This window comes from Globicephala melas, chromosome 6, assembly GCF_963455315.2.
Source record: "Globicephala melas chromosome 6, mGloMel1.2, whole genome shotgun sequence".
NCBI classification, from domain to species: domain Eukaryota; kingdom Metazoa; phylum Chordata; class Mammalia; order Artiodactyla; family Delphinidae; genus Globicephala; species Globicephala melas.
This window is the reverse complement of record NC_083319.1, coordinates 80,541,842-80,564,500: the sequence shown is the minus strand read 5'-3', so window position 1 is coordinate 80,564,500 and position 22,659 is coordinate 80,541,842. Positions and strand designations below refer to the sequence as shown.

Genomic DNA, 22,659 nt, shown 5'->3' with positions numbered 1-22,659 from the left:
AGGTTGGGTCCTCAGCTCAGTGGTCCTGGCCTTGGGAAGAGCCCCTAACTCCCTGTCCAGCCTGCTGCTCCCCCACTCAGGGCCTCCGAGGGATAGACACACACAGGCAGCACCTCGGTCTGGCTGGTCTCATTGTCCCTCCTTCAGATGAGGTCTTGCAGCCCCAGAAGAGGTGGGAGAAGCCATCTCGGGCTGGACCTTGGTGTTGGCACCCTCAGAGGGAGAAGGCTGTGGCCACTTAGAGCCATGCAGCCTGAGCTTGGCTCTGCACCCACCCCTGTGCTTAACCCAGAGTGGGAACAGGTGTGACCCCACCCTCCCATGTGCTGCAGGGCTCATAACCGTGGCACCTAAGAGCACAATGAGGCCACCCGGCCCAGATCCAAATACCTGCTCTGCCACTCACTAGCTGTATGACCTTAGGCAGGACAGGAGAATAATAGCTCCCACCCCCCAGGGCTGCTGGGATGATGAAATGAGTTATGCCTGGCACATGGGGAGGGTGCGTGCTGTTATCACTCTACACCGTCTCGTGGTCCTCATGTCACCACGCCCACCTGACACCCAAGGAATCTGGGAGCTGGGGAGGCTGGCTCAGTAAGGGGTACAGAGGAGGGATTCCAGTCCTTTGTTGATATGATCTCTGCCGGGTTTTGTTTGGTCTTTAAATTGTGAAATATATTCTGTAAATGTATGTATAAAACATACAGGTACAGTTAAAATAACAGTAAAACATTAAAAAACAAAAACAAAATCTCTAAATAAACAAAAAAGCCCAAACACTTAAGTGCTCCCTACCTAGCTCTGACAGGTTAATTGAACCTCTCTGGACCTCAGTTTCCTCATCTGCAAAATGGGGGTCACATGGCCCAGAGAAATGAGGTGCTTCAGGTTTCAGTTTTGCCATCAGCATTCCACTATGATGGAACAAGTTTACCAGAGTTCACGGTCTCCCCTTGGGTCTGTGTTCAGGAGCCAAGGTGGTGGGGGGAGGTGCTGGAGGGTGTGTGCAGGGGATGCTCTGGGCTCAGTTGGGGGACTGAGTGAGTGATGGAGCTCAGAGGCTGAGAGATGAGACACATGGTTCAGAGCTAGGTACACCCAGGCACACAGATAAGGTCATAAGTCTGGGGCTGAGCCTTTGAGTCCTCCAGGGACCCAACAAAACCCTTGTTGGCTGATAAAGAGGATTCCTCAGATGAGGGTTCCAACAGGCCCCTGGAACAGCCCTGCCAGGGCCAGCAAGAATGTGTTCCTGCCCTCACTGCCCCGCCACATTCCTCCACCTATGCCCTGGCCTCTGGCCCCAGGTCAGGGGACATTAGACCGAAGATAAATTCCTAACGGAGGCCCAGTGCCAGGGCAGGGGAGACTGGATGGGGGAGACTGGTTGGAGACACAGGAGACAGTCTAGAGGTTGGATGTGCTGAATTAGAGGGACTTGTGGGACATCGTGGGAAAGGCAAGGGCCTGGGATAGAGAAAGCGCTTTGAAGCCCAGGGTGGTAGCTGAAGGCTTGCAGTTGGATGAGGTGCCCAGGGAGAAACGATGGAGACCTGGGGAGCACCCACGTTTTAGAGACGGCTAAAGAGGAGGAAGCAGCCAAGGCCCATGATCTCCCCGGGCCCCGGGAGCCCGAACACTCTGGGGCCTTAACTGACCTGTGCCTTGGGGCTGGTTCCTTCCCTCAGGTGGTTCAGACGGTCAGGGCAAGTGAGGGAAGCTCATGCCCTCCTGGGCAATGTGGAAAAAAGCCCTAGAGACCCTCACTCCACAGCACTTCCCCGTATCACTGAGTCCTGCAGCTTCAGGCCCCAGCTCTGGCTCTGGCAATTTCTGATTCCTGCCCTGTCCTCAGATCCCTGCCCTCTGGATGACAGAGTGCCCAGGGCAAAATCCTTGGACCTCTTCTCTTTCACCCTCCCTCCCAAAATGGCCAGCCTGCTGGAAGGCTGGTGAAATCACCACCCTTTAAATACCATTATATGCCAACAGCTCCCCAAATGAGATCTCCAGCTCAATCCTGTCTCCAGGCTTCAGACTCCCACAGACAACCGCCTACTGGACAGATTCTCATCCTGCAAGCCTGCTCCTCCCACACCCTCTCCTATCCCAGTAAATGGCAAATTCAATCTTCCCCTTGCTCAGGCCCAAAACTTTGAAGTCATTTCTGCTCCTCTCACACTCCACATCCCAGCTGCCAGCAAATCCTATAGGTGTTATCTGCAAATTCTATCTAGAATCCAACCACCTCTCAGCATTACAGCAGTGGTCTTCTGACTGCTCTCCCAGCCTCTCCGCTTGCTCTGACTCAGCCCTATAGTCTAGTCTCAATACAGCAGCTGGGATGATCCTTTCCAAAACTGAGCCAGATCTTATCATTCACTCCTCCGCCGGAAGCCTTCCAATGACCTCAAGGCCCCTGCTACTCTCTCCTTTATTCACCTTTTGGCCTGGTGGCTTTGCTGTTCCTTGAAGGTGCATGGCATGTTTCTACCACTGAGCCTTCGCCACGGCTGCTCCCTCTGCCTGGGATGTTTATCCTCCTGTGCCTATACTGTGTCTATCAATAAGAAGAGAAAAAACAGTATGAAAAAAAGAGATGAAAAGGTGATAAGCTTAAAAGATATTGGTTATAAACTCATCTAAAAAGTTTTAAAGAGTGCTTCCCTGAGGCAAAGTGTAAGTACTTCCCTCGCCCCATTCCCAGGCTCCTGGTTTGGGGATACACACTGCCCCCTCGTGGCCACCGTAGGAAAAGGTCTCATCTTCTGGGGGTATTCTCTACATTGGGACATGGTATAAGCTTCTCTCCCACTTGTCCTGACCTGCTGGGCCACGCAGTCTTAGCGACTCCAGGATGAGCTGTGTGAGCTCCCACTGCTCTGCCCGTGGAGTGGGGAGGACACAGGTTTTGGGGTCAGACCTGGTAGGAATTTCAGATCCCCAATTTACTGAGTGGTCTTGGGCAAGTGATCTAACTTCTCCAACCTTCAGTTTCCTCATTGGGAAAATAAGGATACATACTTTATGGGGCTTTGAGGAGTAAAAGAGATGAGCACAGTGCTTGGTGTATCAAAAGTGCTCAAAAGCTATTAGAAGCTATTCTTCTATTAGAAATTCTTGGGAAAGTGTGGGTAGGTGAAGACCCCTGACTCCCTCACCCATGTGGCAGGCTTGGGGTAGGCGGGGGGCGGGCGGGGGGTAAGGGGGCAGGTGACTGAACGTCCCAGCCCTTGCCAGAGCAGCTTCACGACTGCTCTGTTCCTTCCCTCCCTACGCCCTGAGAGACAGTCCTGGGACAGGATCCAGAGGCTTGACCATGCTGAGATGCCACATGACACTGGGAGACCCTCCCTACCCACTATCCTCCCAAAGGCTCGGGGCAGGAGGCAGGAACTATCACCCAGCTGACAGGTGGGAAAATCAATGCCCGGACACTGGAAGCAAACTGCTCAGGCACAGAGCAAGCTGAGGCAGCCAATCGGGGGTCCCAGCAGTTCAGCCGGGTTCTCTGCAGCAGGGTCTCCCAAGAGGCTGTGTGCATGAAACCTGGGACTGAGGGCAGCCTAAGCCACTGGGAAGGACTCCAAGGGAACCGTGTGGGGAAGACAGCTCCCCCTTTCCTGAGGACGCAGCCCCTCCTGGCCTAGGTTGGGAAACCCAAGGCCTGGATTCCAATTCAGGCCTGACACACAGCCCTTAGAGCCCTGTCCATTCTGGCTGGGCCTTTCTAGACTGGGGTTGGTCTGGCTTAGAGAATGCCCTGGGGAATCTGTGAGCTCTCAAAGGCCACGGGAGATGGTATGGGACACCTGTGCTGAGGCCATGTGGGGAGTTTGGGAGGTAGAACTTTCCCGATGGCTGTGGCAGGTGTGTGAGTGAGGGGACCGATGAAGAAGGCAGGTCTGTGAAGGGGAAGGAGCTCTGGCCTGGCCTGGCCATCCCTCCCCAGTTCTGGAAGAGGAGGCACACCGGCAGGTTTTCCTTAGAGAACAAAATCTCCAGGCTCTCAGGCATGAAGCAAGGCCGGCACCACATGGGAAGGACTCCCTAAACTTCAGGATCCACTGTTTGAGACTCTGCACCTCCCCCACAAGACTGACATTCCTTCTTCCCCTCCCCTGGCCTCTTCCGCGGCCTGGCCAGGCCCTGTCCAGGACAGGATCCAGAGCAGCTTCACACAGACCCTGCAATTAGGAGGGCTGCTTTCATCTCCTTCCCGCACACAACCTTCCACCACACGCCAGACTGTACTGCTGTTGAGAGGAGCCAGCCCTGCTAGACAAGCCAGAGGGAATGCCAGAGTTAAGAACTTGGCCTCTGGAAAGCTCTGGCCCCATGAAGAAACTCCTGTTGGAGGAGATTGTGGGGCTGGAGGGGTGGGAAGATACCACCAGATTCTTAGGGAGCAAAAGTAGGGTCCTGATGCCCACTGGCTCCCTCCATGTAAGGGGTGGAGGTGTCTTTCCCTTTAGCCCACACTAAATGTAATTTACTTTGATGGGTAAAATTTTGTCTAAGGCCACTGCTTAGTGAAGAATCCACCAAACACATGAGAAACAGCTTCCCCTCGCTGAGGGGTCTGAGGTCCCTTTGGTGATCCAAGGGGAGTAGCTCCCTGCTGAACCCGGCAGCCTAGCCTACCTCCTGGATCTCCTGAACCTCTTCCCTCTTTGCAGCACCAACTCCCACCACCCTCTTCCTCTCACTTGGATCACTCTGGCAGCTCTTGGCTGGGTCTCTTGCCTCAAAGTTAGCCCTCCAATCCCTTTTACACACTCTGCCTGAGTAACAGCTCTAGGAACAGGGTGGGCAAACTAAGGTCATGGCCAAATCTAGCCTGTTTTTGAACAACCCACAAGCTAAGAATGTTTTTTTTTTAAATTTCTAAAAGGTTGGAAAAAATAAAATTATTATTTTGAGACATGTAAAAATTCTATGAAATTCCGATTTGGTATCTATAAAATGTTAATTACAACAGAGTCATGCTCATCCCCTCATGTACTGTCTGGGGCTGTGTTCACACGACGGTGGCAGAGTTGGGTAGCCACAACATAAAGTCTAAAGTATCTGGCCCTTTACAGAAAACCTTTGCCAACTCCTGTCCTAGGTCATCAATCCAGCCATGCTGCTCTCTGCTTAGGATCCTTCAGTGGCTCCCTGTGGCTCTCTACAAACTGACCCCTGTCTACCTCTCCAGCTTAACAACTGTCTCTCCAGTTGTCTGCCCACTCTGGACAACTAATCCTTCCTCAAACCTCCCACAAACCACAGCCCTGGGCTTGTCTCATGCCTTTTACCTTTACTCAGCATGCCTCTCTCCTCCAAATGGCAGTCTACCATCTCAAGACTCAGCTCAAATGCTTCCTTCTGTTTTTGTTCCCCATCCAGGGGTCCTTCCCCTAAGCATGAGGGCTAATCCGTTCCTAGCATGCCACAAAAAAATCTTGGTATAGCCCTTCAGCTTTTAATAAACAGACTAATGACCTATTTGTGCCAGTCCAAACAATTTCATTTTATTTGTTCAGGTATGTGTCCCCCACTGGATTACTACCTGTAAAAGAACAGGCCATGTCCATTTCCCACAGCCCTAGCACATGCTGGCATGGGTAGGATGCAAGTATTCACCAGAAGTGGCCTGCTTAGCATTCTAATTTTTCACTTGGCTGGCATTATGTAGAAAGAAGATGCCTATATATTTTCCAGCTACTCTAAACTTTCAGCACCTATAACAGACCAGGCACCTCCATGTACGTTATCTCATTTAATCCTCACAACCCTGGTGAGTTAGGTGATATCTCCACTCCACCAGGCAGCAGCAAGCTGTTACGTGGCAGAGCTGGAATCTGAGATCAGGTCTCCTGCTTCCTGCTGATTTTGAGATGCTCTCAATGTACAGTTCACCCACTGAACTCACTGCTTGAAAGAAGCAACAGATGCTCATGAGCTTCCTGTTGGGTGTGGTGCCACTGACCCTCTACTAAACGGGCTCAGATAGAGGTGGTTTTGTCTCTGCCCTCCAGTCACCTGTTCCCATTGCTGTACATCATGTCCTTCAAGGCAGATCATCTGGTCAGGACCAAAGGGCAGCCCTGCTCTTCCTAGTAAAATTAAGTGCCAGGCTTGTGATGTCACTTCTCAATTCTCCTTCTGTTGCTCTGGGGCTTGTGGCTTGCTCTGGAGCAGAAGGAAGTTGTTGGAAGTCTGGCCTCCATGCTGGAGAAGTGCCAATGCAGAGAGCCAAACTAATGTAACTATTGATGTACCTGCCTTAAAAGGAGCCTGAAGAATGCCTCCAGTGGGCTGCTGGCATAAGCCCTGGACTGTCCACATGGTTTTTTGAATATTCAAACAGAGGTCCAGAGCTCAGAGACAGGGAAAGCCAATACGGCTGCTGCAGGCCTGGGAGAAAGCAACAGAGGAAAGGTAAGTGTCCCAGAGACTCTTTCTCAACCAGAGAGAAGGGGTTAGGGCTGCACTGGTCAGTACACAGAGGTTGCAGTGTGAACCTGGGAGAAGGAGGAGCTGCTCTATGTCCTCCACCACCACAATGGATAGGCTAACCTGTCTGTCACCACACAGGCTCAGCGATGTGCTATGAGAGGCCCTCCCCCGGACTCCAGAAGATGGAATTCTGTAAAGTCACCCGACCCTTCTCCTAGGTCTGGAACTGATGGTACTGAGGACCACTAAAATAAGTTCAGCTAGGTAGGCCTACAAGAATTTTTGACAAAAGACTCAGCTAAGACAGCTGGGTTTAACCACATGTGTGATTCCAGCTGTGGTGTACCAATTCAGTGTTTGGCATTTTGGATTGAGAAGTTAGCCTATGTCTTTCCAAAGATAGCGATCACTTCGGATTAAAAAAACGAGGTGCACCTGATGCTGCAGGCATTTTCAGGAGGAGGATGGATAACTGGGACAACTGAGACCATGACTAAGTGACATTTTCAGGCTAAAATTCTGGTTTGACTAAATCAAGCCCCATGTTCCCCCAACCATCAGGGCGATCACGGTGGTGGTGTGAGGAGCCTCTGCAAATACGACTGAATCACTAGTGACCGTCCAGTGAGAGACATACTGAAATACTTTATACAGACAGAAGAGAGGACACGGGGATTTCTGACACACTCATGCTTTGGATGTATCAGTTCATGACAGTATGTGAGCTCTGAGTCCACCAGGCAGTTGGGAACAAACATGATCAATCTGCTGGCAAACGAGTCTCCACCCCACCTAATCATTCTTTTTTCTAAGTGCATCTTGATCGCCTCAGTCCTGGACATCAAAGTAGTCAATTACTGGCTCCTTGGCTATTTTCTGTAAATTACTGCTCCCAAGATTCCTGAAAAGCAAACACAGAATGATCAATCTTTTCTTGCTTGGGGGAAACAGATTCAGGTCTTGGAAAGTTCAGGATCAGCTGGTTTACCATGTGTGAAGCTTTGATAAGACAGTGGGGTCCACATGAGCTGGTAACTGTTGAAATTTGGTGATGGGCACACAGGGGTTTATATTAATATATTAATACCATTCTCTCTACTCTAAAAATTTTCCACAATTAAGTCTTACAAAAAAAATACAGCAAGCAAAGGAAAAAAAAAGATAGCATGTCATAAACAGGCCCGTAACTTTACGTCCCCCAGGTGGTACTGGACACAGCTGTGGAATAACATGAGGAAACGCAGCTTGTGCTGCTGGGAGTCCAGGCTGCCTGCTTCCAGGGCTAGAGCAGGGCTGGTGCTGGGGAGCTACACGGCCCCAGGTGCTCCTGGCTGAGGCTGTGCCCAATGGGCAACACCTAGTTGTCCCGTCCAGTTCCAGGGGAACACAGATGGCTAGGACGCTCATGGTGACCTTGCAAACTTCCCTACCCAGAGGTTCTGTGTAGGAGGTACTCCTAGGCTTCTGTGTGGAAGGCCAGAACAGGAGGAGGGACCCCACTGTGTTTCCCAGCAACTTCCAGCAGTGTGGCCTTGTCACAGCAGGGCAGCTGCCCCCCTCCTGGGAAGGGAGAGGAAAGGAAGGAGGGATGAAGACCCTCTCTGCTCCTGTCTGAGAAAACACCTGCCAGATTTCCTGCTTGCCAATGTGGTTTTCTTTTCTCCTTAAATCACAAACATATGTTTTTGTTGTAAAAATGCTTCAAACCATACGTAAGTAGACAGAGCAAAACATGAAAGTTCCCCCCTTCACTGTCAGCTCCCCGCTAGAATCCCACTTCCATCTCCAGAGTAACTGTTGTGGACCACATGATGTTCCTAAATCATCTGGTGTGACAGACTGAATCCATTTCCCAGTGTCACCACCTACACTGTGGAAATTATGGCCAGTGACTGTGCTCCCTGGAGGGGAAGTGGGCATTACAAACATCAGACTTGGGACCCCTCTGGAATGAACATATGTGTCTGACATCTCAGTCAAACCTTATATATCTGAACACAGCACCCCAAAGCCAGGCCCAAGGAGGCCACCAATGGCTGGTGCAGCCCAGGGCAGTTCAGCCCCTGCTGGCTTCTCTGAACAGACAGGGCTCTTTGGAAAGCAGCTGAAGAACCCTTACTTGTCTGTCTGCTGTCTGTGATGAGGAATCGGTGGTGGAGGCCGTGACTGTATCTCCTTTTCAAGTACACCTGTCAGCGTGGTAGGAGGACATATAGACTTCCCTCTGATAAAAGTAAGAACACAAAGTATTGAAAAGTTAGAACTGTCTGTGAGAGAGGCAGACAGCTGGAAATCCAGTCCGAGACTTTCACTGTGACGCTGCGGAGCACTCTCTGATATGACCCGTCTCCTCTCAGGCATGATCAACTTTGTTTAACCCTTGTCCCTTTCACCCACCTCTGCTGGGCCTGCTACCTGCTTCCTCTCATCTCACACTTGAGTTTTCTTTGTTGGGAGGTTCTTCTGACTCCCCCTGGTTCTGACAGTGATCTTAGGTCCTACTGTCCCCTCCTGGCCCACACTACTGCCTTGGTTTCCTCTAATGGCAAACACTGTTTACAGAGGATGCCTTGAGTCACAGGTCAGCATTCTTCCTGTTTCCATCATGCAAGGAGGACACAAGGGAAAAAGGGACAGATTTGATGGGCAGGTACCCACTCCAGGCCCTCAGGGTCTGACGTGGATTGTATCCTTTAGGTGTGTCTGGCCTGAGGACTGAAGCATGGGCTTTACTTTCTGGTTTGGACCTTTAGATCAGTCAGAATGGCTGGCCCAGAGGCAGACTTTCCACCTCATCTTCCAAGGAAGGAAGTAAGGAAAGCAAATATTGGCCAGCCCTGTTTCCCAGGTCCAGCTTGCTCCACCGAGCAGTTCCTTCTGTAATGGCAAGATTCACCCACCTGACCGCAGTGACCACGACGTTGCGCTTCGGTTCACTGTCATAGCTCACGCTCTCCAGGCCGTACACCTGGGCCAGGTCGTGGATGATCCGGCGGTGGTCTCTGTTCATGGGAGGGAAGCAGTGGCTCTTCTTACTATTCTTTCCCTGTATTGAGGGAAAAGATGACTGATTGATAAAAATCATCTTGAAAACAGGATATGTCCACAGAGGTCCTTCCCACCATCCCAGAACAGCCTGGGTCAATAAAGAGACAGCTGAGTTTTGGAGGCCCACAGCACACAGCATTTCACTGACTGCTAAGCAAGCCGAGGCTGTGGGAGGATGAGGGCTGATGGACTTCCTTCATCTCCTCTGTGAGCCACAGGGTAGCAGTTGGCCGGGGTTAGAGGAACAGAGGGCAAGTAAACTGAGACTTACACGGACAGTGCAATGGTTCCTCCTGTGGGGCCCGTAACTGGGGAGTGAGTGATGTTCCCAAGAAATGACTAAATAAATTGAAGACTTATAAACAAGAAAATCTCACTTCCTATAAAAAGTACATTCTACGCTAAAAATCACGGGTGTACAGATACAGACACGCAAGCACAGAAATACATTTGCTCAGGCTTCCTAATTAGGAGGGGAACAATGGTCCCATTTTCTCCTCTGTGTTAGTATGCTGCTGGGAAGTGGGAACAGAAAGGAAGGGGATGAGGGGATGGCAGGAAGGAAACCCATCTTCACAAGATGTGGAGCTAAAGTAGCCACCTTGCCCTCACCCACAGGTCCCTGAATGAAGAGGGAGCCACCGAGGGGCTGGCTGCCTCCAAGACAGCTTCACTCTCTTGAAGGAGTCTGTGCCACTACCCATTCAACTTTTCATCCTCGCCCAACGGTTTCTCTCCTGCCTTTGGGGCACTAAGAACCAGTGTGTCCCATTATACAACAGCCCTTCAGAGATCTGAGGACCAAGCATGTCTTCCTAAGTATCCCTACTGAATCTCCTTCGTCCAGAGTTTCTTCACCCATTCTTAGGCACAGAGCTAGGATTTTTATTTACATTTAATATTATTGCAGGTATCTTTTCTGAACCAGGACAGGGTTTCCATGGATGTTATAATGGATGGCCTTTTGGGAAAGATAAGGATCCTCAAGGCAGCTGTGACTTTTTCCTGTAACTACTTTATACCGACAGTGTTTCTGGGACTTGACTTTTTTATCAAGCTGGCCTTAGAGACATGTACAGCTGGATGTTTTGACTTCAACCTTATTCACGGCCTCCACAAGGGCTTCCATTTCCTTCTCAATGTCACTGACAAACTTTAAGTCCTTCCTGAAATGAGAAATAACCACAGTTAATTTCATTTGTTTCTGATCTTCTGAGAATCCCTTCTACCCACCCTCTGCCTGTAAAGTGCAGGCAGTGGACAATGTGGGCAGAAAACCTGCAGAGGTCAGGAACTGTCAGATAACAGAAGGTTGAATGTGATGGAACAAAGGAAGAGAAAGTAAGAAATCAAATATGAGAAAAGGGAAGATGGAAGGAGAACTAGCCACCAGAAGGCCAGGAGACTGGAGGAAAATAAGACTTTTTACCACCCAAGTGAGGACCACCCATGTGATTAAGACCTGGGCAGAGAGAGGTGGAATGTAACCAGAGATCCTTCAATTCAGGCTAGTCCAGCCCTTGGGGGGCCCCGACTCCCACCACAGGGCCCACACACACACACACACACACACACACACACACACACACACACACACACACTCTTTCTCCCCAAGTTCAATTCTTCAATGGGACAGTTTTGAGAGACCAAGAGAAGGATTTTTATTAAATATCATATAATCCCTTACAGATATATAAACTGGCTCAATCACAGAGGACTGCATATTAGTTACTACATCTTAAAAGATCACTCTAGTAAGCCACAATTAAGAAAGTAGGTAACAACTTACATACCTAGCATCTTCTTTCAAACTGTCACTGAATTTTGACCCTGAAGAACGTACGTTGAAAGGATCAGAATCATCACTGATATGAAATGCCTCTGCTAACCGCCTGAAAGTGAGAGAGAAGTAAGTAAATGAAAGGAAAGGAGGGGGAGGAAAACTATCTCATAGTAACAGAGTGCCCCCCAGGTCCTAAATTCTTTATACATTAATGATCTCATTTCAATAAACCTAATTATTAAGGAGAATAAGAACAACTTGGGACAAGATATTGAATTGTCTTCAAAGAACAAAAAAAATAAGACAGATCTAGATGGTTCTGAGCAAGCTGTAGGCTGACACTGGGGACTTAGATTGTTAGGTGAAGAGAAGGCTGAGGGAGGGAAAGCACTGGGGATGGTCAATGGGGGATGACTTCCTTTGAGGTTTCACCTAAACATCAGATACATAGACAGATAATATTAAAGTTAATATCACTTTAGAAAATAAAGAATTGCATTTACAACATAAGCTCTGCGTTATTTTTAATGTATTTCCTTTCAGATTTTTCCTCTGTAATTTTAAGTAGTTGCAATCAGTGTATATAAAACTTTGAATCTTTTTTCACCTTATTATTATATGATTAGCATTTCTCATATTACTATTTGATTTTCACACTCCCTGTATTAATAGCTGCATAATCTTCTAATTATATATATCCCCCAATTTACTTAAACAGTCCCCATTTAGGTTTCTTTTGTTTGTTTTTTCTTGTTTTGCTCTTTTTCTTTTTTCATTTTTTTTAAATTTATTAAAAAAGTTTTTTTTATATCCCATTTAGGTTTCTTCAACAGTTCTCCAGCTTCTCAATATTATAAGTAACACAATATCTCTGAACAAAAAGCTTTTGAGATTATTTTTCTGGAAAATGTTTCCAAGGTGTGGGATAACTGGGTTAAATGGTATGGACATCAGACCCTTGATATCGTGGTCTAAGGGCTCCACAGTGCTGCTTCTGTTTTGACCAGCAGTATGTGAGTTTCGTGGCACCTCACCAACATCCAGGTATATATGTCGGGGTTTTTTTGTTTGTTTGTTTATTTTTAAAGATAGATAAAATTGAGCTTAGCACTTAGTACAGTTTTCTTTTACACAGAGATAGGGGTCTCTTACATGCTTCATGCCCATAAGAATTTGGTTTACTGTTGCTAGATTTTCTAATTTTTTAAGGTTTAATTTTCAAATTTTTAAGAATTCCTAAGGGGGAGATATTTCGATGTTTTGATTAGTTGGCCACTAATTCAAACACAAACACCAATAAAACATGTCTGTGGGATGAATATGGCCAGCCAGTTTTTCATTTTTGCAATGGAGCATATATTTGCAACTTTATTTATCTATCTATTTTTTATTTTGGCTGTGCTGGGTCTTCATTGCTGGCTTCTCTCTAGTTGCAGCACACAGGCTCCAGAGCACGCGGGCTCAGTAGCTGTGGTGCGTGGGCTCCAAAGCACACGGGCTCAGTAGTTGCAGTGCGCGGGCTTCTCTCTAGCTGCGGCATGTGGGTTTAGTTGCCCCACGGCGTGTGGGAATCTTAGTTCCCCAACCAGGGATTGAACCCATGTTCCCTGGATTGGAAGGTGGGTTCTTAACCACAGGACTATCAGGGAGGTCCCTATTTGCAAGTTTAGATGGTATTCTCAATTCACATTTTTTTTTTCCTTAGGTCTGTGAGTATTTAAGAAAGAATCCTTACATAAAGGGTCATTATGTCATCATTCAAAGATCGAGGAGAAATTCAAAAGGCTTTCAGAAATAGCTAGTTCTAATCAATAACTGACATTTGCCGAGCATCTACTATGGTTTAGGCTTGTGCCAGGAGTTTTATGTATATCTTCCTTAATTTTAATGTATAATCCTCGTAACAACTCAGGGAGGTAGGTACTATTATTGTCACCATTTCCCCAAATATTTAAGAAAATTAAGGCTTGGAGAAAGAATGTGATTTGCCCATGGTCACATTGCTAACTGATTTGTGAAGCCAGGATTCAAATCTGGGCAATCTAAGCTAGAGCTCTGGCTGGCTCTAACTACCATGAAATACTGTCTCAACTAAACAAAGGTGCATTTCCATGTTTCTGAGACCTTCTGTGTATTCACCACAGCATTTCTGAATATTTAGGACTCTTAGTTCACATTTTGGAGTGCAGAACAATGTTACAGTCCTTAAGGGACAAGAGTTTTGAATAGCAGTTATTACAAAGTTACCATAAGGGTCAAACCAAGGGAAATTTGGGCAGTGCTATTAATCATCATATTATCTTCTATATATTTAGCCACCTAAAGAGGTATTGTTAACAACTGTTGAAGGTCAAACTTCTAGGTAAAACAAGACTGCACTTTGTCTGCATTTGTCTGTTTCTGCTTAACTTTTTATCTTGAAAAATTTTCAAAGAAAGATAAGTTACAAGAATATCACAATGAACGCCCACATACTCTTCAGCTAAATTCTCCAAATGTTAATATTTTCACAGAGCTATACCTTTAATCTTTGTTGGAACAAGAAAGTTTGCCAGTCATTGAATAAATGTCCCTTAATCTGATAAGGAGTATATTCAAATAACTTACAGCAAACACCATACATAGTGGTGAAATACTTAAAACTTTCCCTATGAGACTGGAGATAAGTTAGAAATGCCTATTATCACCACCCTTCATTCAACACTGTACTGGAGGACGGCCCTGGTGGCACAGTGGTTAAGAATCTGCCTGCCAATGCAGGGAACACGGGTTCGAGCCCTGGTCCGGGAAGATCTCACATGCCACAGAGCAACTAAGCCCGTGCACCGCAACTACTGAGCCTGTGCTCTAGAGCCCCTGAGCCACAAGTACTGAGCCCACGTGCCACAAGTACTGAAGCCCACATGCTTAGAGCCCATGCTCCACAAGAGAAGCCACCACAATTAGAAGCCCGCGCACCGCAATGAAAGTAGCCCCCGCTCACCGCAACTAGAGAAAGCCTGCGCGCAGCAATGAAGACCCAATGCGGCCAAAAAATAAATAAATAAAATCAATCAATTAACAAACAAACAAACAAAAAAACACTGTACTGGAGGCCTAGCCAGTGCAATAAGGCAAGAAAAAGATAAAAGTTAAGAATTAGAAAGAAATTAGAAGAGGACATGATTGTGTACATGCAAAATCTAAAAGAAGCTAAACTGTTAGAAATAAGTAATTTAGCAAGGTTGTGAATACAGGTCAACAAATATCAACTGTATTCCTATATGCCAGCAACAAGCAATTAGAGAATTAAATTTTAAAAGTGATACAAGAAAAAATACCAGTTATAATAGCATCAAAATACATCAAATAGCAAGGAACTAAAATCTACTGAAAAATGTACAAAATCTATATAAAGAAAACTATAAAATATCATTGAGAGAAAACATGACTAAATAGAAGGATATACTTTGCTCATGGATTAGAGGCCTCAATATTATAAAGATCTCAAATCTCTCCAAACTGAACTATAAATTAAATACCAGCTCAATCAAAATCCCAGTATTTTCTTTTTTTTTTGCAAATATTGATAAGCTATTTCTAAAATTTAAATGGACATGCAAATGGCCAAGAACAGCCAAGACAATCTTGGAGAAAGACCATGTTTGAAGAGACATGCTACCAGTTATAAAGGTACAGTAATTAAGATAATGTGATACAAGCGCAATGGAATAGAATGAGCTCAGAAGTAACCCATACACAATATGAATACTTGATTTAAGACAAAGGTGGCACTGCCACCTTTCCCAGATCACTGGGAAAAGGATTTCTTGATAAATGATGTTGGTCAAATGAATATTTGTATAGAATCATGAACCCTCCTTATACCATTCTTAGAAAAAAAAAAACATTGGTCCAGGTCAACTGTAGATCTAAACGTGCAAGGTAAAATAAGGCTCCTAGATAATAACACAGAATATCATCACGACCTCAGGATAGGTAAATATTTCTTAAACAAGACATAAAAAGTACTATTCACTAAGGAAAAGACTGATAAACTGGACTACATTAAAATTAGAAACTTCCGTTTATCAAGACACCAGTTACAGAGTGAAAAGTGAAGGCACGGAGTGTGAGGAAAACAATATATAAAACAAAGGACTCATATCCAAAATATATACAGAATTCCTAGTAATCAATATGAAAAAGACAGATGATACAATTAAAAAAATAAGCAAAGACCTGAATAGGTACTTCACAAAAGAGGATATCCAAATGGCCAACAAACATATGAAAAGGTGTTCAACCTCACCAGTCATCAGACAAATATAAATTAGAAGCTCAATGATATCCAGTTATACATCTACAAAAATGGATTAAAATGAGAAAGACTGACAATTCCAAGGGCTGACACAAACAGAGAGCAACGGAAAATATGACCCTGCTCGTGGGAGCGTAACTGGTACAACCATTTTGGACACTGTTCGGCAGAATCAATTAAAGCTGAAAATATGCATACCCTATTAATCAGCAATTCTACTCCTGAGTTTATATCCAACAGAGATGAGTACATATATATAGCAAGGCAAGTATAAGGATATTCTTAAAAGAGCATTATTTGTAATAGCCCAACACTGATAACAACACATATATCTATAAACTATAGAATAGATAAATGATGATAAATTAACACAATAAAATGTCACGCCAAAATGAAAATTAACAAAATGCTGCTACATGTAACAACAGGAATGAACGTCACAAATGTAATGAAAGAAACCAGACAAAAATAATACAAACAATATGATTTCATCATTTACATAAAGTCCAAAAGCAGACAAAAATAATCTAAACTGTTAGAAGTCAGGATAGAGGCTATATCTCGGTGGAGTGTAAGAGTGGGTTCTGGTAGTTTTCTATCTCTTGAACTTGGTGCTGATTACACCACTGTATTCCCTTTGCGATGACTCACTCATCACTATAGTTCTGATCTATATGAAGTATATTATACTTCAACATAACAGTTCATTAAAAGAATTTTAAGCCTCTTGTCTCCATTGGAATCAGGAAGTCTGTCAGTCTCTGAATTAGTATGCTTTGGAGCATGTGATGTTTATACTTGCCTGAAACCACACAAGCTCATGTTTCAGAAATATGCTGAAATCACCTAACTGGTTTATCCTCAGACACTTTGATTCTTGATGACTGAATTTCTCCTGCTCCCCAACAGCAGCAAAAGACTCAGAGCAGGTGCTGAATGAATGCTTGAAGGGTTGCTCCCTCCCACTAATTTCACAGAGCTCAAGGACAATTAGATAAACAGCAGTTGAAACTACTTACTTTCTCCTTTCCAAGGCTGAACACTCCTCATCACACTCCAGCCTTGAGAAGCAAATGAAAAAAAATTAAGTCAGGGTACAAGTTTCACAGCTCCTACTCAGCAATAAGTTCTTAGATGGTCAACCTGGAGACAGAACAGACTGGCCAAAATAATGGCTGGATGGGGTCCTTCTCAAGGACAGGTGTGCAGGCCTCTGAGTTACGGGAGACTAGGAGTTCTCAGAAAGGCTTCAGAGTGTCCCCTGGCTGCTCAGCCCCCAAAAGTTCCCGGCGCCCCCGCAACAACCCCACCTCCCTCTCTCGACACAGCAAACTACTCTGTTCTCTGTTCTCCTGTGGGTTGGAATAGACACGTCAAGGTCTCTGCTTCCTCTGGCTACTGTCTGCAGTGAGGCCCAGAAAAGCTTCCTCTGGTTTTAGCTGTATCCCAAGTAGGACTCACTGCATTGGAGTGGGTGTGGTCTCTTAATATCAGATGTCTGTTGAACACCGACTGTGTGTGCAAGGCTTTCCTGTTGCAGATTGACACAAATGAATGGTTCCTGCCCTTTGGAAATTAAGTCTAATGGGAGAAAGAAGGCACAGCTACACATCTAAAAAATTACCTGGCTTGGTGAATTTCCTTCTTAGTAATTAACTTGCTGATTTCCACTGAATCTCCAAGCTGCATGTCTGTTATTTTGGAGGCCATGGAAATAGCAGCTATTCTGAAGTATATAAAAGAAAGGGAAGATAAAAAAAGAGAAAGGGAAGGAAGGTGTTGCAGTTTCACAAGAACCTCCCCATACCAGGCACAGAGAACACTTCTTTCAAGGCAAATCTACCACTCGACAATCTGTGTGGCCTTGGAAGCCCATCTATTATGAACTATCCACACGTTTATGTGGTATCTCCTCAATTAGATGCTAAGCAGCTCCATAGGAAATGAGGTAATCCATTCCTCAGTACCCCCTTGAGCATCCGGGCCAATGCCAGGCACTCAGTGTGTATTCAAACACAGTCAATCTGATGTCTGCATACTCCTAAAGTCCCATCTCCATGGTGCATCTCTGCATCTATTCGTCCATCCATCCCTAAACACCTCCACTTCTGTACGGTGTGACCACACAGGTCCCAAGATTTCAGGAGGCTGCAAAGACAACTCACAGAACAGTCAGAACCCCCCAGACCACAGCCGGAGCGCAGGACCTGGTCCTGACTGTGCCCCAAGCGGTGGAACGCTGAAGCAATGCACGCAACTTCAGGACATCTTCCCTTCTGATCTCATGGTGTCATAAGACCAAAAGGGAGAGAGACAGGAAGGAGGAGGAGAGGAGAGAAACAAAAAGGTTATTTCACAAATTAAAGTTAGGGAAGGTAAGGTACATAAAGCAGTACTTTCTCTTTTAACCAGAAAAACTAGACTCAAGAAAATGTATTTAAAAATCCTTCCTTAAAAGTTGCAAAGATCCTACAATAGACTCCTGTATACCCTTTATCTAGACCCACCAATTGTTAACATTTAAGTAGCACTAACCTTCGATAAGTACTGGATGCTTCAGAGCAAATCATGATTTCTTTTCTTCGTCCACATTCACACTGCAGCTCTATCTGAAATAAGATTAACATGTAGCAACTTTCAGCCCACGGTAAATATGTGAATGGGCAGGTTTCACTTTTAAAGCCTCTCTCAAATCAAACCACGGCAGAGAATAGAGAGACGGTGAGTGGCTACCCTCCAAGATGGAGGAGCTAACCACACATGCAAACTGACAACGTGGTGGTTCACATGCTAGGAGGGAAGTGTCCAGTCGACAGTGCCCCTTACTGGGAATGACTTCTGTCCTTAATCCTGCCTGAAGGGTCAGGCCTAGAATGAAGTTTTTACCACTGAACCAGAGGTAGACACTTGACCCAGGACCAGCCAAGGTCTAATTGACTCCACTTCATCCCTCTGCTTTCACCTCTTCGGCGGGGAGACCTTGCTTAATCCCTCAGACCAGGTAAGTCCCTCACTCACATGTTCTTGTGGTACCCGCTACAAGGGGGTAACTACTCCTTCACGACATTACCACAGTCACAGTTAATTATCTGAGTAGTTAATTAGTATCTGTCCCTCTAATTAAAGGAACCACGTGTCCACTGTTCACTGGTGGAGCCTCAGCACCTATCACAGCATTACATCTTATATAAAATAGACACTTAAGTATTTGTTGAATAAATGGAGGGGACAATCAGAGTCTCTCTTGAGAATTTGATCGAAGGGAGACAGAAACTGGTCAGGTGGCAGTGGGTACTTTCTGAATTAAAAGACCATCTCAAGCTTGGCAGATAGAAGTCTGTACAATTTACTCCACCCTTCTCTTGTTAACTTAACTTGCAGTTCCTTGCAACCAAAGACCCCTGTTAAGGATGTGTGCCCAGGTGCCACTGTAGGCAGTTCTGGACTCATCAGCAGCCCCAGAACCACAGTCAGTCCCCACCAGGAGCCAGGATTACTCACCTTGGCTTTGCAAGCAGTCACAGGGCAGGGTGAGCTGAGGTGGCAAGGTGCCATACATGGGTGGCCACAGTCAGCTCTGGAGATGGTGCAGGGCTGCTTGCAGACCTCATCCACAAGACACTCTCCTTTGTGACAGAGTCTCTGACACCTGTGCATCCCACACGGTAGCGTGGCACTGCAGGGCAATCCGCAAGAGATATCAACCAGGTGACAAGGGATGTTGCTTCGTAACTAGGAGAGACAGAAGTAGCCAGATTCTCATCTCCATGCAGGATTCAGGGTGGATTTTAACTTCCTACTTAAACATTTCTGAACTTTCAAAAAGAGCAAGTTTTTAAAAAAGTTATTTTTATCTGAAACAAAAATCTGGCTGTTTTTCAAAGTCTGAAAGGTTAGTTTGAAAAGAAAACAAACCTGAACCTTATTTAATAATGCTTGTTATGGGACTTCCCTGGTGGCGCAGTGGTTAAGAATCTGCCTGCCAATGCAGGGAATATGGGTTCAATACCTGGTCCGGGAAGATCCCACGTGCCGCGGAGCAACTAACCCCGTGCCCACAACTACTGAGCCTGCACTCTAGAGCCCACGTGCCACAACTACCGAAGCCCGCGCGCCTAGAGCCTGTGCTCGCAACAAGCCACTGCAGTGAAAAGCCTGCACACCACAACAAAGAGTAAACCCCACTCGCTGCAACTAAAGAAAGCCTGTGAGCAGCAACAAAGGCCCAATGCAGCCAAAAAAAAAATAATGCTTGTTATGATCTAAAAGGATTTGTTTTAGCAGCCGAGTGTGACTTGCAACATAAACTTCCCAAGGTGGGTAACAAGCATGTGAAACCAGATAACTAGGGAGTTTCTGAAAATTTTATGACTAACTGGGAGGATCAGGTGACCTTTTCCCTTTACAAACAGCTAGGGCACTGAGTTCACAGAAACCCTGGGGGTGGGGGCACCCTTGGCTCATCGTTTCAAGACTGCTTGCAGGGCTGTTTTATGTAATTAATTACTCAACTCTCCTCACATCTCCCAACCCATGATCTCCATAGTTTTAGACAGCTCTGTCATTAAAAAAATTAAGAGAGGCTTCCCTGGTGGCCCAGTGGTTGAGAGTCCGCCTGCCGATGCAGGGGACATGGGTTCGTGCCCTGGTCCGGGAAGATCCCACATGCCGCAGAGCGGCTGGGCCCATGAGCCATGGCCGCTGAGCCTGTGCGTCCGGAGCCTGTGCTCCGCAACGGGAGAGGCCACAACAGTGAGAGGCCTGCGTACCGCAAAAAAAATAAAATAAAAATTAAGAGGCAATAGGCCGTGGACCAACCAAATCATTTTTTTTTTCTTGAGAAATTGCCTCCATTCAGGATTCTTCACTCCAGGAAAAAGATGCTGGAATTTTATTCCTGTGGAACCAAAGGTTACTCTTACATATTCACTCAAATTCTTTTAAGAACCCTCAAAATGAGGAATATACTTCGGTTCTGGTGACAAACTTGTACTCTTGAAGAGGCCCCCAAAGCCTAGGATGTACATGCTTTGTAATCAGTATTTTGGTAGAATGTAGTTCCCAGTCATTAAACACTCACCTACTCCACCACTGGGATAATTTGTGCACATGCTATGCCCTCTGTTGTCCCCTCCCCACATTACTTGCCTGTCTTCTCACTGTCCTTTAGGATGTTACTTATGCTACTTCCTCCAGAAACACCTTTCCTGGGTAAGGGTAAGGGCCCCTTCTATCCCCTTCAGTACTCTGTACTTCCCACACTACTGTACTTTTTTTTTTTTTCAGTATTTATTTATTTGGCTGTGCCAGGGCTTAGTTGCGGCATGCAGGATCTTTTAGTTGTGGCATGCATGATCTAGTTCCCCGACCAGGGATTGAACCCGAGCCCCCTGCATTGGTAGCACAGAGTCTTAACCACTGGACCACCAGGGAAGTCCCACACACTACTGTACTTATAATCGACTGTTTACATGTCTGCTTCCCGCCTCAGAGTTAAGGCTCCACAAGGGCAGGGGCGGTACCTGTCTTGTTCATTTCTGAATCACCCAAACCTAGCCTGTTACCTAGTACATAGCAGGTACGCAGTAAGTATTTGTTGACTGAAGTCCATCAACACAAAGATGACACATGGATGTCTTAGAATGGTTACTCTCAGAGGAAGTGAGATTTTTAGAGGAAGAATAAATACCAAGGATTATGACTTGAGAACCACTGACAGGAAATAAGTGGAGAAAAATATGTCTATCAAGATAAGAATACTGGGCTTCCCTGGTGGCACAGTGGTTGAGAATCTGCCTGCCAATGCAGGGGACACGGGTTCGAGCCCTGGTCTGGGACGATCCCACATGCCGCGGAGCAACTGGGCCCGTGAGCCACAATTACTGAGCCTGCGCGTCTGGAGCCTGTGCTCCACAACAGAGAGGCCGCGATAGTGAGAGGCCCACGCACAGCGATGAAAAGTGGCCCTCACTTGCCACAATTAGAGAAAGCCCTCTCACAGAAAGGAAGACCCAACACAGCCATAAATAAATAAACAAAGCAAACTGTCAACAAGTAAAAATAAATAAACACTATTTTAAAAAAAAAGATAAGAATACTGAAAGCATATTGTCATAGTTGTCAAGAGTTTCAAGAAATGTTGGCCAACATGTTACTAAGTAAAAAAAGCAGGTTACAAAACAGTATAATCTTCATAGAGTAGGGGAAAGAGTGTATTACACATGCCTGGAAGTCTGTACACCAGGATGTTAAAAGTATTTCTTTCTGCATAGCAAAACTGTATTATCTTAATCGTCTACAATGAATATGCATTTTTAAAATAAACAAATCTTTTTAAAGTGTTTCAAAGTGTCTATAGTCAGCGGCGCCAAATATAGCTTAGACACTAAGAATAAGGACGAAAGTCCTTCATGGTAATGGCAGCAATTAGCCTGGAGGAAGGTGCATGGCCGATCAGTCAGGATGGAAAGCTGCGTAGGGAGTAGAGAGAAGGAACGGTGGCAACTGGTGGAGAGCCCACTCTCACTCTTGGGATATTCTCGCTGTAACACCTTTCCCCAGACTAGCAACCCCTCCCCATGCTGGCTAACCTAGAAGTTGTCTCTGAACACGGCTCATGCTCTCAAGGCCAACTGGCTGAGTTTCATTTGATTGTAACCAGATTAAAAATGAGAGCAGGGACTTCCCTGGTGGCACAGTGGTTAAGAATCCGCCTGCCAATGCAGGGGACACGGCGGGTTTGAGCCCTGGTCCAGGAAGATCCCACATGCCGCGGAGCAACTAAGCCTGTGCACCACAACTACTGAGCCTGCATTTTAGAGCCCACAAGCCACAACCACTGAGCCCACATGCCATAACTACCAAAGCCCGTGAGCCTAGAGCCCGTGCTCCGCAACAAGAGAAGCCACCGCAATGAGAAGCCCGCGCACTGCAACGAAGAGTAGCCCCTACTCTCACCACAACTAGAGAAAGCCCGTGCACAGCAACAAAGCAGCCAAATAAATTAATTAATTAAAAAATAAAATAAAATAAAAATAAAAATGAGAGCAGAACAGATTCAGAATGCTACCTACTGCATGAT

The 22,659-nt window shown here is 46.0% G+C and overlaps 1 protein-coding gene and 1 non-coding gene across 11 annotated transcripts in view; both read right to left on the bottom strand.

The window, feature by feature from the left end:
• Positions 1-5,005: 5,005 nt before the first annotated feature.
• Positions 5,006-22,659, bottom strand: part of NFX1 (nuclear transcription factor, X-box binding 1) — an 80,161-nt gene continuing 62,507 nt past the window's right edge. For 5 of the 10 annotated variants that reach the window (XM_030832687.2, XM_030832689.2, XM_060301043.1 and 2 more), the window contains 9 exons: positions 19,080-19,310; positions 18,114-18,187; positions 17,203-17,304; positions 16,598-16,639; positions 11,289-11,387; positions 10,595-10,661; positions 9,348-9,493; positions 8,567-8,671; positions 7,073-7,348 (listed from right to left, as the gene is read on the bottom strand). In XM_030832687.2, the coding sequence (XP_030688547.1) occupies positions 7,276-7,348; positions 8,567-8,671; positions 9,348-9,493; positions 10,595-10,661; positions 11,289-11,387; positions 16,598-16,639; positions 17,203-17,304; positions 18,114-18,187; positions 19,080-19,310 (939 nt within the window). In that variant the 3' untranslated portion in view covers positions 7,073-7,275. Of the gene's footprint in view, positions 6,406-7,072; positions 7,349-8,566; positions 8,672-9,347; positions 9,494-10,517; positions 10,662-11,288; positions 11,388-16,597; positions 16,640-17,202; positions 17,305-18,113; positions 18,188-19,079; positions 19,311-22,659 lie in introns of those variants that run through there. The other 5 variants (XM_060301041.1, XM_060301042.1, XR_009564357.2 and 2 more) reach the window with 4 other exon arrangements.
• Positions 20,939-21,011, bottom strand: TRNAG-ACC (transfer RNA glycine (anticodon ACC)). Its single transcript has one exon. It is a non-coding gene; the product is annotated as a tRNA-Gly (tRNA).